At 45.8% G+C, this 13570-nt stretch overlaps 1 protein-coding gene across 3 annotated transcripts in view; it reads left to right on the top strand.

Moving 5' to 3' along the window:
• Positions 1-11748, top strand: part of RNF41 (ring finger protein 41) — a 28993-nt gene extending 17245 nt beyond the window's left edge. For all 3 annotated transcript variants that reach the window (XM_043965492.1, XM_043965493.1, XM_043965491.1), the window contains 5 exons: positions 1331-1442; positions 5134-5405; positions 6147-6282; positions 6569-6672; positions 7894-11748. In XM_043965492.1, coding sequence (XP_043821427.1) covers positions 1353-1442; positions 5134-5405; positions 6147-6282; positions 6569-6672; positions 7894-8245 — 954 coding nt within the window. In that variant the 5' untranslated portion in view covers positions 1331-1352 and the 3' untranslated portion in view covers positions 8246-11748. The remainder of the gene's footprint in view (positions 1-1330; positions 1443-5133; positions 5406-6146; positions 6283-6568; positions 6673-7893) is intronic.
• Positions 11749-13570: the final 1822 nt, after the last annotated feature.

Below are 13570 nucleotides of genomic sequence, written 5' to 3'. Positions count from 1 at the left end.
GTGTGCACTTTTGTACGTGTATGTTGGGTTTTCTTCCCAGCTATAGATTAAAACTCCACTTGAGGTGAACACTATATTTTTCCCTCTGTATCCTTGCCCAACACTTTTGGATATGGTGGGAAGTTAGTCAGTGATACTGATTGGGAGAACAATTGTACACAGTAATAGCAACATTGTGTGATGATCAACTGTGATAGACTTAGCTGCTTCTCAGCAATACAGTGATCCAACACAATTCCAAAAGACTCATGATGGAAAATGCTCCACATCCAGAAAAAGAACTGTGGAATCTGATCGCAGATCAAAGCAGACTATTTTCACTTTTTGGCTTGTTTGTTTGTTTTTTCTTTCTTATGGTTTTTCCCTTTTGTTCAGATTCTTTCACAACATGACTAATGTGAAAATATGTATGTGTGTGTATGTATATGTATGTATGTATGTATATACACACACACATATAAAACCTGTATCAGATTGCTTGCTGTCTTGGGGAGGGAAGGGAGAGAGGAAGAAAATTTTGGAACTCAAAACCTTACAAAAATGAATGTTGAGGGCAGCTAGATGGCACAGTGAATAAAACATTGGACTTGGATTCAGGAGGACCCGAGTTCAAATCCAGCCTCAGACACTTGACACTTAACTAGCTGTGTGACCCTGGGCAAGTCACTTAACCCTCACTGCCCTGCAAAAACCCCCCAAAAACCAAAAATGAATGTTGAAAACTCTCTCTATATGTAATTGGGGAAAAAATACTATTAAGTTTTTAAAAAATGATACTCATTGACCCTTTTCAGTAAGTACAAACCCTGACGGAAGAAGATGAAACCTTAAGGGTGGAGTGAGTTTCCCCACATCTCCCAGCTCTTACATTCCCTGCATTTTTTTGGCTGCTCACATGTCCCTTTACGAACTCCCCAAAGTTCTAGCCCAGCGACTCTTTGTTCTTTGGAAAATGAAGGCATCATGTATTACCTCCCTTCATTCTTCCTTTCCTTCAGCATGTGCGGAGGAGAATTAAAGCATGTGGTAGGCAAAGCATTCACTGCCAGAAGACTAGCAATACCAGTCGGGCTGAGCTGAACTAATTGATCTGTCTGTGCAAAAGTGATAAATACAACCACAGTGTTAAAGTGGTTGAGGAGGAATCTCTTCCTTCCACAACAGATCTGTTAATCATTTCTAATAGAGGTGAGAAGTTTAATTACCAACTAAATATACGTCGTCTGCTCCAGCCCCAGACTGTGTACAAAGGCCAGCCCCTGGCTTGGAGAGATGTGGCCTGGCCCATTTGTTGACCACTCCTCATGCTGCTTCTCTTCTCTTCCTGCAGGACCTGGTCTCAGTGATGAGACATGGGGTATGATGTAGCCCGTTTCCAGGGGGATGTTGATGAAGACCTTATCTGTCCTATCTGCAGTGGAGTTCTGGAGGAGCCAGTGCAGGTGAATTGACCAAGTGGAAGGGTAATGGGTGTTGTGTTGGTCTCTCTCACACAGTGCTTGTGGAATTGGAATGAGAGATAGTTCCGATTTTCCTAGGCAGGCTTCAGTTTATCCTGAACCATTCTTTTTTGTTTGTTTGTTTTGTGGGGCAATGGGGGTTAAGTGACTTGCCCAGGGTCACACAGCTAGTAAGTGTCAAGTGTCTGAGGTCGGATTTGAACTCAGATCCTCCTGAATCCAGGGCCAGTGCTTTATCCACTGCACCACCTAGGTGCCCCCTTATCCATAACCATTCTTCATGAAAAGACAGTAGTCATGGAATGCTGAGGCCTAGAGAATGGAACCCCCATGAGTATCAAGAAAGCCAACATTGAAAACACAGGTCCCAGTTTGTGGTTTCATATCCCCCAATATAGAATGGATAACAGAGAAGCAGGGTGGGGGGCCGCCCAAGGTCTGTCTGAGCAGGTGACATGCCCCAGAGGGCATGTTTTTGTTTGAGGCAGAAAAATCTATTGATCTTCTGTTTACCTCAAATACCTTGTATTAACTGAGTAAGTGAAAAGATCCAAGTTGAATGAATAGACACACCTTGGTTCCGCTCTCACTTCTGAGATACTAATTGTATGACCCTGGGCAGATCACTTAACTTCTCAGTGCTGTAACTCTCTAAGACTCTGGCCCAGAGAAGGTGCAAACAGAGTTTCCTCTTCTGGGGGGTTCCCACTATCAGTTGAATAATGGCTTCAGTCCTCATCCCTTTCAGATATTTCTGGGAAGATATTCCAGATACGAATTGATGAATGGAAGAAGTAAGACACTCTATTTCATGTGTGCTGGCAAAGAAGGCTCTAATGAAATATTAAAGTTGTAGTTAATGAAACAAACAACAAAAACAATACCATGTTGGAATCAAGTGGTTTGGGCACCGTCGAGTACCATAACTGCCAGCCTTGCTAGATGGCTGGAGGGATGTTTCAACAATTACCTCCACACAGTTCTGTGGTGTCACAATCTGTGATGCCCTGCTTAGAGTTCCTGACAGGTTCCCCTTAGCTCCTCTCTGTGCCAGTATGGCCACAATCCTCCAGCTGAGCTCTCTCTTCTTGTGCATGGCCTCATCTCTGGCCCCTGTAAGTAGGAACTCAGATTTTATAGATCTTGACAGGCTGCCTGCCTCTGGTGATTACCTTCCCTGTCATCAGCTTATATGAAAGGGGGCCGGGGGGATTGGGGAGAGTTAAGAGTCATACAGCCTCTTAACTGGTCATCATCCCTTGGTCTAGAAGTCACCCTGCCTGTCTTCCTTTCCGAGATCTATCTATAGAGCCAGCTCCTATGTGTATCAAACCAGGATTAGAGAAAGAGCCGGGGCCAGTTAGGTGGTGCAGTGGCTAAAGCACCAGCCCTGGATTCAAGAGGATCTGAGTTCGAATCTGGCCTCAGACACTTGACACTTACTAGCTGTGTGACCCTGGGCAAGTCACTTAATCCTCATTGCCCCGCCCCCCCCAAAAGAAAGAGAGAGCCATTCCTTGCCACTAAATCACTCCTCCTTTTCCTATAAATCAGTCACTTCTGTCTGACAGATGTGAGAAATTAAATTGCCAGCCAGAAAGCATGAGTAAAACAAATTCCTAATGATCATAACCACAAGAAGCCCTGCTGTAGAATCCCTGCTTTCCTCACTTGGTAAATACCAATGGGCAGCTAGGTAGTGCAGTGGATAAAGCACTAGCCTTGGATTCAGGAGGACCTGAGTTCAAGTCCAGACTCAGACACTTGACACTTAACTAGCTTTGTGACCCTGGGCAAGTCACTTAATCCTCATTGCCCCACAAAAACAAACAAACAAAACCTTGGTAAATACCAATGAAAGATGTCCTCTTGTGGCACCTGGGGTTAGGACAAGTAAGTACCCATTTTCACGTCAGACCCACAGAATCTCAAGTTAGAAGACCACTTTAGAGATGTAGGCCCCAGAGTTTTACCCTGAAGGATCCCCTGATCACCTGCCCCTGTAGCTTCAGCTCTTAGATTACCTGTTCTCCCTGTTCCCTCAGAGGAGGAAGGTGTGCTGTCTGAACAAATCCAGTTTGAGTCTAGTTGAAATAAGCTCTGTAAGGGAGAAGGTTCTGAGACCTTTCAGGAGGTTGCTGGGTTTTGGTGGGTTTCCCTGTGCCTCCCACCTAGGTACTGTCATTTAATATGAATCAGGTGGGTATGGAAGAAATGTCAGGCTGTGCTCTATTCTTGGAACACTCTCTCTCCTCTGTTCTTACTACTGACCTCCCTGGCTTCCTAGAAATCCCAGCTAAAATCCCATTTTTGGAAAAGGAAGCCTTCCTCAACCCCTCTTAATTCTAGTGCCATCCTCCATTATCTCCTGTTTATCTCGTGTGTGTGTGTGTGTGTGTGTGTGTGTGTGTGTGTATGTTTGCTTGTTGTCTTCCCCATTAAACTGCAAAGTCCTTGAGGGCAAGGACTGTCTTTTTGCCCCTTTTTGTCTCCGAAGTGCTTAGCACAGTACCTGGCACTTAGTAGGCACTTCATGTTTTTTGACTCATAGATTGAAATGGCAAATGGGTGACTGTTCCTCACCCCCAGACAAGACTTTGCAGAACAAGCCACGCAAATGTCCCACGTTCTAGGAGAGGGAATCAAGTGTGTCTCGTGTGCATGAGAGACTCTCCTCCAGCTATATCAGTAGTATGGAGCATGGCTCTCCTCAGCCTTTTTGTAACCAGGGGTCCCCTTGGTACCCAGCAGGGCCTGATTGTTAGGTGATGACCTCACAAAGGCCCATGGGTTTTTCCTACTTCAAGATTAATGGCCCCTAGGACTTTGAAAGGCTGTCTGGGCAGGAAGAAGGGAGAGGGCAAGAACAAGAGGAACCTTTTTGTGTCTTTTCTGAAGTGGTCTCAAAAAAGCCTAGTGGCCTCTTTGTTGAGGCTGACACCAAGTATTGGACATCAGCAGAGGAGTCTCAAGTGGAAAGGTAGCAAAGTGACCTGCACAGTGGGGATGGGTGAGTTCTAAGCCTGGGACTGTGTTTCAGGTAACACCTAGGAAGTTGTTGGCACTCCTAAGGGGGAAAAAAAAAGCCTTGGTCTGTCTAGAAGGAGACACCTTCAGCAAGTGCAATCTGTTTCTTAAATACGCTTTGCTTTTGCCTGTATTGACCCCTACTTCTTTCCAAATCCTGCCCCTTCCAGAAACTTCCACTCACAAAATTCCTTCCATTCACTAAACATCCTAGCTTCTTGTATCAGCTATTCTCTTTATAATTCATTTGTTAATCAAGTACTGACTTCTGACATCTTTTCCCTTGTGTTGAAAATTATTTAAATCACTATTTAACTTTTGTTTATGTTTCACCTCCCCAACTAGATTATAAACTTCTTGAGAGAATAGATTGCAGCTCTCTATAACTTCCAGAGTGCAAGGTATATTGTAGATGCCCAACAAATATTTGTTGGTTTGACCTGCTTTGACCCTAGAGGGTACTTAGTCTCGGTTAGCTAGATCATAAAAATCTATACTTTGTGGGGAGAAAGAGGGAGGTCTTGTAATCCCTGGGAACTTTGAATAGCTTTACCGAGGAAGGTTCTGACTGGCATGGTCTATGGACATGGTGCCAACACTGCTCCCAGGCCCTGCTGACTCTCCTGGGTAACTCTCTTCCTGCCAGGCCCCTCACTGTGAGCACGCCTTCTGCAATGCCTGCATCACCCAGTGGTTCTCTCAGCAGCAGACGTGCCCGGTAGACCGAAGCGTAGTGACAGTTGCCCACCTTCGCCCCGTCCCCCGGATCATGCGGAACATGCTGTCAAAACTACAGATTGCCTGTGACAACGCTGTATTTGGCTGCAGTGCCGTTGTGCGGCTGGACAACCTCATGTCTCATCTCAGTGACTGCGAGCACAACCCCAAGCGGCCTGTCACCTGCGAGCAGGGCTGTGGGTGAGGATTTCCACCTGACCCCTGCCTCTAGTCCACAGAGTTAAAAGTTCTTCCGTCTTCCCATTGCTATGCCCTTAATGCAGGCTGATGATAGTGAGCCTGTCTTCACCCCTGCCACTGTGCCCAGGGAATGCCAAGATACAGTTGTCTCTTGGGTGAAAAGATCTCTAGGCAGTATAGTGCCTGGTCTTTCTTGGCTCCCCTCTGCCTTCCAGGCTTCCCGATTGGAGTGTCCTTCCCAAAGTTTAAACATCAAATGGAATTTTTAACCCTTTCCCTCTTGCTTTTTCCTTAATTGATATGGTGAAAGGCAAATTCTCTAGAGAATAACCTTTTAGAGCCATGCCAATTGATTGCACATCTCCCTCTTCTTCCCCTCCCTCATCAGGTGGTCACCTTTTCTGGCTTAAGTTCCACCCTTCTCATCCTCATCCTCTTGATTCTCTGCTCTTCTCAGCTCACATGAGTAGATGTGGGTTAGGGATGTGGGGAAGCAGGATTTGGTTATGTATAGTTGTGGCAGTGGTTAGAGGGTTTCTAAGAAAGAGTAACTGTGGCTGGGGCCTGCATACAGGAAGAGAGAACACTACCTAGGTGGACTTTTTAGAAGAAGCTAAGGGATAGCAGAAGGGAACATGGAAGAGTAGAAGCTATAGTAAGCATAAAGGCTTTGCCCAGGAGAAGGCCCAGTCTTAGCCACCGAACCCCCTGTCCTACTCTCTTTCTGCCTTGGGGTTGCAGCCTGGAGATGCCCAAAGATGAGCTGCCCAACCACAATTGCATTAAGCATCTACGCTCAGTGGTGCAGCAGCAACAGACACGAATTGCAGAGCTAGAGAAGACATCAGCTGAGCACAAACACCAGCTGGCAGAGCAGGTATGTCTAAGGGGCTTGGGGAATGTGATTCTTTAAAACAACAATTCTATCACTGAATAAGGTGCATGTGGATGTGAAGACCAGTTGGGTGTCATGTGGATGTTTGGGATGGGATGTGGGAGGAGAGAACCTTTGTAATTTCCCTCTTCCCCATAGTTACTGCTGCGAGTCCTCACTTTGAAACAGCCTTATGTTTTATCTCCCTAAAAATTCCCCTAAGCTAAACAGCCCTTTATCTCTGGTCTCCTGTTTCCTATAACGCTCTGGGTCTCTTTTCTCCCAACAGAAGCGGGACATTCAGCTGCTGAAGGCATACATGCGTGCTATCCGCAGCGTCAATCCCAACCTTCAGAACCTGGAGGAGACCATTGAATACAATGAGATCCTAGAGTAAGTGGAATTCCGGCCTTCAGGGGAAGCGCTAGATAGAGTATAACCCTGCTGGCCACTAGCCTCCCAGGCCTTGGGAGGGGGAAAAAAGACTTCTTGGCAGGGGTGATCTAGGACAGAGAGAGACAGAAAAGATGCGTCTTCACTGCAGCCGAATTCCCCGATGTAGACTTGGGTTGGGTGGCTTAGATAACACTGACCCCAAGAATTCTGTTTGGGGCTCTAGACATAGGTAGAGATTACTGGGTTTGCCCCTTCGAAGCTCATTGTCTAAGGCAAGATAGTATATACAGGATGGGCCAAACATCACGATGTTTTAATAGCTTTTTTTCTTTTTTTGGTGAGGCAATTGGGGTTAAGTGACTTGCCCAGGGTCACACAGCTAGTAAGTGTCAAGTGTCTGAGGCCGGATTTGAACTCGGGTCCTCCTGAATCCAGGGCCAGTGCTCTATCCACTGCGCCACCTAGCTACCCCCCTTAATAGCTTTTTTTTTTTTTTTAGGCAATGGGGGTTAAGTGACTTGCCCACGGTCACACAGCTAGTAAGTGTCAAGTGTCTGAGGCCGGATTTGAACTCAGGTACTCCTGAATCCAGGGCCGGTGCTTTAACCACTGCGCCATCTAGCTGTCCCTCTTAATAGCTTTTTGAAAACTGTTTTTTCTTTTCACCATTTATGAGATTTGATTTTTCACACATCATGTAAATTCATTTCATATATACTGTATGTGATGCTGTGATGTTGTAAATTAAAAACAAAGGCGTTCTTAAATACTGAAAGCTCTTCATGGCTTTTGGCCTACCTGGTACACCCCAGGGAACAGCTTCTTGATATCTAAGATGCACCTTAGGCACAATTTGGTTAAGATCCCCTTCTGGATCGGAATGAAAGTTTAAATCAGGTGGGGCAAAGCAAGAAAAGAAATCCAGAGCCAGTTTTGGAAAGAAGGGATAGACACACACACTAAGCCTTGCATATCGTATAATAATAGCTCACATTGATGTTGCCATTTTAAAGTTTGCAAAAAGTGTTGTACACACACATGTCTTCTGTTTCTCACAATAACACGGATGTAGGTGCTGTTGTCTCCATTTTCCAGATTAGTAAACTTAGGCTCAGAGACGTTACGGGATGTGTCCAGTGTTTATAAAATCATCTAGAGTCTAGGGCAGCCTAAATGGGAAGGGAGCTAGAGTGACATTCTCAATTGCCTTCCACACAGGTGGGTCAACTCCCTTCAGCCAGCGCGGGTGACACGCTGGGGTGGCATGATCTCCACACCGGATGCTGTGCTGCAGGCGGTCATCAAGCGCTCTCTGGTGGAGAGTGGCTGCCCAGCCTCCATAGTCAATGAGCTTATTGAAAATGCCCACGAGCGAAGCTGGCCCCAGGGCCTGGCCACACTAGAGACACGGCAGATGAATCGGCGCTACTATGAGAACTACGTGGCCAAACGTATCCCTGGCAAGCAGGCAGTGGTGGTGATGGCCTGTGAGAACCAGCACATGGGGGATGACATGGTGCAGGAACCAGGGCTTGTCATGATATTTGCGCACGGCGTGGAGGAGATCTAGAAAAGCACAGCAAGACTATAAAGTGAGAGGGAAACCTGAAACCCCCCACTCCACTGGGCGTGTCCCGCTCACCCCCAGCTGCCTGTATTCAAGCTCCAGCTTCCCAATCTCCTGGCACTAAAGTGCCCCAGGGCATTAGTGTCTTCCTCCCTCATACCTCTAGCCCACTGTGCCCAAGAGGGAGATCCAGATATGGATGTTGTTACTCTTACCTCCTTCCCCCCAAATTTCTGTACATTTTCAGCCTGATTGGAAGTCCCCCCCCACCCCACTTCCCCTGGGTCCACATTTGCAGAAGGCGCAGAAACATGCATTGCCTGCAGAGGAGAGGGGTGAGGTATAGCACCGCCTCAGACCAGGGGTTTGGAGCCGGTGAGGCGTTCTGGTCCTCGGCAGGATTGATGGGGAAATATGGAGGGGAGGGACGAGATTAGAAGAAAAGACATAGGAGTGGTGAGTGATGCCAAATAGAACTGATCAGCACTGGCAGCCAGGGGTGGAGTGGGGATGGTGCTTGTGTCCTCTGTGCCAAGCGAGAATCTTCCTCCCCACCCTTGGGGATGTCGAGGGACAGGTTTTAGCTGGATGGGTTGGGGAGTGGGTAGTACTGAAATGTGTCAGAGGAACCTCTCTTCCGTCCTCCCTTTTTCATAAATAGAATGGTGGGTTCTGGGAGTTGGGGGGGTGTGGTGGGTTGGTGCAGCCAGGAAAGATCCCTTCCCTACCCGGCCTTTGCCAAAGTAGGGTGGGCTGATGTCCTTTATGCCTAGGGCAACGGTAGCTCCCAGATTCCCCCTCCCCCTCCCTTGTAATTGTGGTGCAGTATTTTTTTGTAATAATTTGCTTTTAGGTTTTGTTCTGTTTGTCTTTCTCCCCATTTGGCGAGTTTTGTGTTTAAAAAGAGCCACCTCTGGTCTCTACCATTCCCTGCTCAGCCAAGTGCTGGGTATTTAATTTATTTAGATTTTTTTCTTTCCTTTTTCTGCTCCCCCACCAAAAAAAGGCCAAAAAAGTTACCCCTTTCTCTCCTCCTCACCCAGCCTCTTCCCTTCCAAACCCACAAGAATTAAAAACATTGTTCCTTTGCTGTTCCTCCTGTGGGGCATCATCCTGGGTATGAGGGTTGGGATGGGGCCTGTTCTTCCCTTTCTTTACCTCTGAGCTTTCGCTTGAGCATAGGTGAACAGTGGCCCTTGGCTGACAGAAGAGCTATATGTCTGCTTCACCAACCCTAATTTCCCAGATTAGTCTTCTGTCTGACCCCCATCAAAGCCTGTTCAAAGACCAACGTGTCCCTGCTATTCAGAAAGCTGGAGCCTTTGGCCCTCTCACCCTGAAACACTCCTTGGAGTTTGTAGCATTGATTTTTGTAGACAAGCTTCTCTTCTCCCTTGAGTTGTGGGGCTAGGCTTGGGCAAGCTGCTATAGCCACCTTGTCTCTGGCTAGGTTCAAGTTGGTCATCCAGGGCAGCTCTCAAACACTGAACTGGCTATTGGTTGCTTGGAAGCTGGTGGGTGGACAATTGTTTTGCTTCTCAAGGCACAGCTTGAAGTCCTTTCAAATGTATTTGGTTTCTGTTCTCTTTGGAACTTCCTATGTGGGCCTGCTTGTGAAGAGTGGAGCCCCATTTGGGGGGTCTCTAGAACTGGACGCGACAGTCATGAGTTCTAGCTCCCATCTGGAGCTCAGGCATAATTATTGCACCTAGTAAGTCTCCCACTATCTGGCCCTAAGATTCATCCTCTTTGTTTTTTTCCTGAAACCTAACCATGAATGTGGAAAGTGTGATTCAGGTGCTTTCTGACCCTCACCCTGGGGTCTGCAGGTTCCGGCTGTGTTTGTGTTTCATGGTATTGACTGCATAATAAACCTCTGACTCTACTCACCAAATTCTTAATTCAACCTTTCTACCAGGGTTTCTCCTCCACTTTCTACTTTTTCCCTTTTTAACTCTTTGCCACTCCTTTGCTTTATAACCTGCTTTTGATCTCCAGCGTGTAAGTTTCTAAAAGTCAAGCCTTTTGGGGGAGGGGAGGTGTTTTGTATGTATGTGTCATTTTGGGGTGCTTTTCTTAAATCCTTTCTCTTTTGCCAGCTACCTATATCTTTATAGCACAGATTCATACCTTTACCTCCATACAATCCCCTTATTTTTAGCTGTGAATTGTATCCAAGGCCTCGAATCCTATCTTGACCCTTTCCGTCTCCAATTGATACCTACAGTGGGGACTTTGCCCCTTTCTGCCACCTTTGCTTTGGGAACCTAGGTTCTATACTAAAGAAGGGAACTGTGACCCCCTTTCACTTCCCTGATCATTCTTAAGGAATGAAGGGGCAACCTGAGGCTACAATAAATAACAACTGTTACCAAGAGGAGTGTAATGTACTCAATAGAGTTGGCCTCACAGCCACAAAAGAACCGCCCTGTGACTCAGTGCTGGCTGTGTGATCTCGGCTAGTCACCTTAACATCTCAGTGCTCTAAACAGCTAAGGTTCAGACCTATATTGGTAGTAAGAGTCTTTTTATGTGGGGGTTCTTGCTACTGATGAAATCCCAAACGCTATCCCTCTCTGAAGAACGTTGCAATCTCTGGTGCTATGACACATAAATATGAGGTGACCAAAATATAGTGACTGAGCTGTTCCTTTATGGGATGGGTCAGAGGCAGGGACCCTGCTTCTAGTGAGGGTGGGTGCTATTGCTCTCAGAATTGGCTTCAAAGTCTTTGGAATACCATTCAAGAGTACCTTCATTCTTAAAGAGTGTATTTCCTCCCACCCCTTTTGAAGCCAAGACTGGTGACTGGTAAGTGGTTAATTTGGCCTTTTTGTTTGTTTTTTTTTAAATAAAGCCTTGGACTTTGTTGGCCAAGGACCAGTGTAGCTCAGTTTGGAGAGACTTATCAAAAGTAAGTTGGCTACTAGGTGACAAAAATTTTTGGCCATGGGGACACAAAGCAATTAGAGAATTGGGAGGCACTATACAAATGTGATTGTAAAACACTGCATTTGTAAATGTGAAGGGGCTTGTGGTCAGAGGATTGGAGTTCAGTGAGACTTTCTAGCTGTGATACCCCTTGGGAAAATCACTTACCCCCTCTGGGCTTCATTTTCCTCATCTGCAAATCAGAAATGATACTTGCACTGCCTACCTCACAGGGTTGTTGTGAGGAACGTGCTTTGTAAGCCTGAAAATGTTTGACGGTTTACAATGTAAGTTATTAATAAATGTGAGTTAATTCTAAGGAAGAAAAATGGTATTTTAAAAGCCTTTTAGGGCAGCTAGGTGGCGCAGTGGATAGAGCACCTGCCCTGGAGTCAGGAGTACCTGAGTTCAAATCTGGCCTCAGACACTTAACACTTAACTAGCTATGTGACCCTGGGCAAGTCACTTAACCCTAATTGCCTCACTAAAAAAAAAAAAAAGCCTTTTAGAGGCTTGAGCTGTATCTCAAAGGTCTCATCCCATGGTATTTGAGGAAAAGGAGGAGAAACTTAGCAGAGGAGACTACAAAAGTCATTGCTGCTGAGCAAGGAATAAATGGAGCATGTATCCTTGCTTTGAAGTCCAGATGTTTGGGGAAGCAGTGAAAATTAGGTTGGTAGCCCAACTTTGATGCCAAACTCAGGTTTGGATTTAAACTAATTGTAAGTTGTAGCTTTTTGAGCAAAGACGTTATACGACCAAAGTGTTTTGTAATCTGGTACAAGTTTATGGGATGGACCTAGAAATGGAGAAACAGGAGGACAGGGGAGTCAGGTTAGAAGTAGGTTATTGTAATTCCGGCATAAGGTATCTGCTAGGATGAAGACTAAAACATGTGCTTGAAAGAGCCAGGGTGTTCTCCTCCACACATACTTTCAAGATAATGGGGAGTGCACCAAGTCTATAGGGGAAATATTGAAGTTGTTAAGAAGGGGATAAATATAATGGTCCCTCAGGACGAGAGGCTAGCATTAGAGGACTCAGGCCTTCTACTAGCAAAGATTACAATGTGAAAGTTTCCAGCTAAGCTAAGGTCTCCTGATAAATGCCTCAGGAACAATGAAAAAAGTTTCAGATGAAACAAAGATTCCATAAAACCAGAGGAACAGCAGTGAATACATTTATTCATTCCAGGACCACACTAGGAAATTACCTAAAGCCTACAAACATCCTGGTCAGGGCAAGGGCCAGGGCCTGAAGCCAGCACATTTCACTGGTTCATGCTGCACCAGGGAATGTGGTGGAGGCTTATGTCACCTTTTAATTGGGGCCTTACCAGACAGGAGAGCTAGGAACGAACTGCAGGCTGCATCTGGAGCAGGACCTAGCACAACCTGAGCACTAGCTATGCCATCCAAGATAGTGTGAAGCGGCAGAGCATAGCCCTGGCACAAAATCCTAATCCAGGAACCGAGGCTAAATACAAATAGAAAATGCTGTTGATATCACTGGGCTTAAGAGAGGCCCAAGAAGAGATCTCAGAAGAAAATAGTTCTGTAAAACAATTAGAATTAGAACCCCTGAAGGGGGAAAAAAAGATGAATCAGATAACAAGGATTGTAAAGAGGGAATCTAAGAAATCGAGCTGAAATGAAATAGAAAAATGATAAAGCTAAGTTCTTAGAAAACAAGAGACTGAAAACAGCTGAGAAACATGACCCAAATAGTGGACTCTGAAAAATAACATGGAGCAAACAACTCGGAGATTAAAAAAATTAGAATAAAGTTAAAAGGCTGAAAAGTTAGAACTTTTATGGTTGTTTTTTTTTTAATGACCTAGAAAATGGAGAATTTAAAAATCTGAACTCTGCAGGGGGGAATTGTAGACAGATGGTTGCAGACTAGGACCCAGAGGAGCCAAGATCCCTTGTAAAACTCTAAAATGCACCATTAGTTGGGAAAATATGGAAAATCACTGAGACTCATCCACTGGACTTGAGGGTACACAGGTTTGTTTGCTTGGTATCTTGGAAGAGCCTAGAAATAGACAAGTCGGGGTATGCTGAAATTTCTGCACAAAGGCTTGGGCTACCTAAAAAGGCCTAGATCTGCCAGGTAGGAAAAAAGGTCTCGGGCAGGGTGACCCTGAAACTGGGTTAAAAGTCCAGTAGCATGGGAAAGGGACTGAAGTCAGCCCAATGCAAGTGTCTCCCCTAGGGTCCTGTGGCAAGGAGGGCCTAGGCAGAGTACAGATCAAAAGCAGTGCCAGATTCCTTTGAAGGAAGAACTTAATCTTGGCCTTCCCGTGCTATTCAGGAGTTAAAGAAAAATGCCCACCACAAGCACATATCCTCTTATGCTGCCCTCTTGACCCCCCCCCCAAAAAACCCCAAAAAC

This window comes from Dromiciops gliroides, chromosome 5, assembly GCF_019393635.1.
Source record: "Dromiciops gliroides isolate mDroGli1 chromosome 5, mDroGli1.pri, whole genome shotgun sequence".
Lineage (NCBI taxonomy): Eukaryota > Metazoa > Chordata > Mammalia > Microbiotheria > Microbiotheriidae > Dromiciops > Dromiciops gliroides.
Note: the sequence above shows the minus strand (reverse complement) of the source record. Positions and strands in the feature narration are given on the sequence as shown.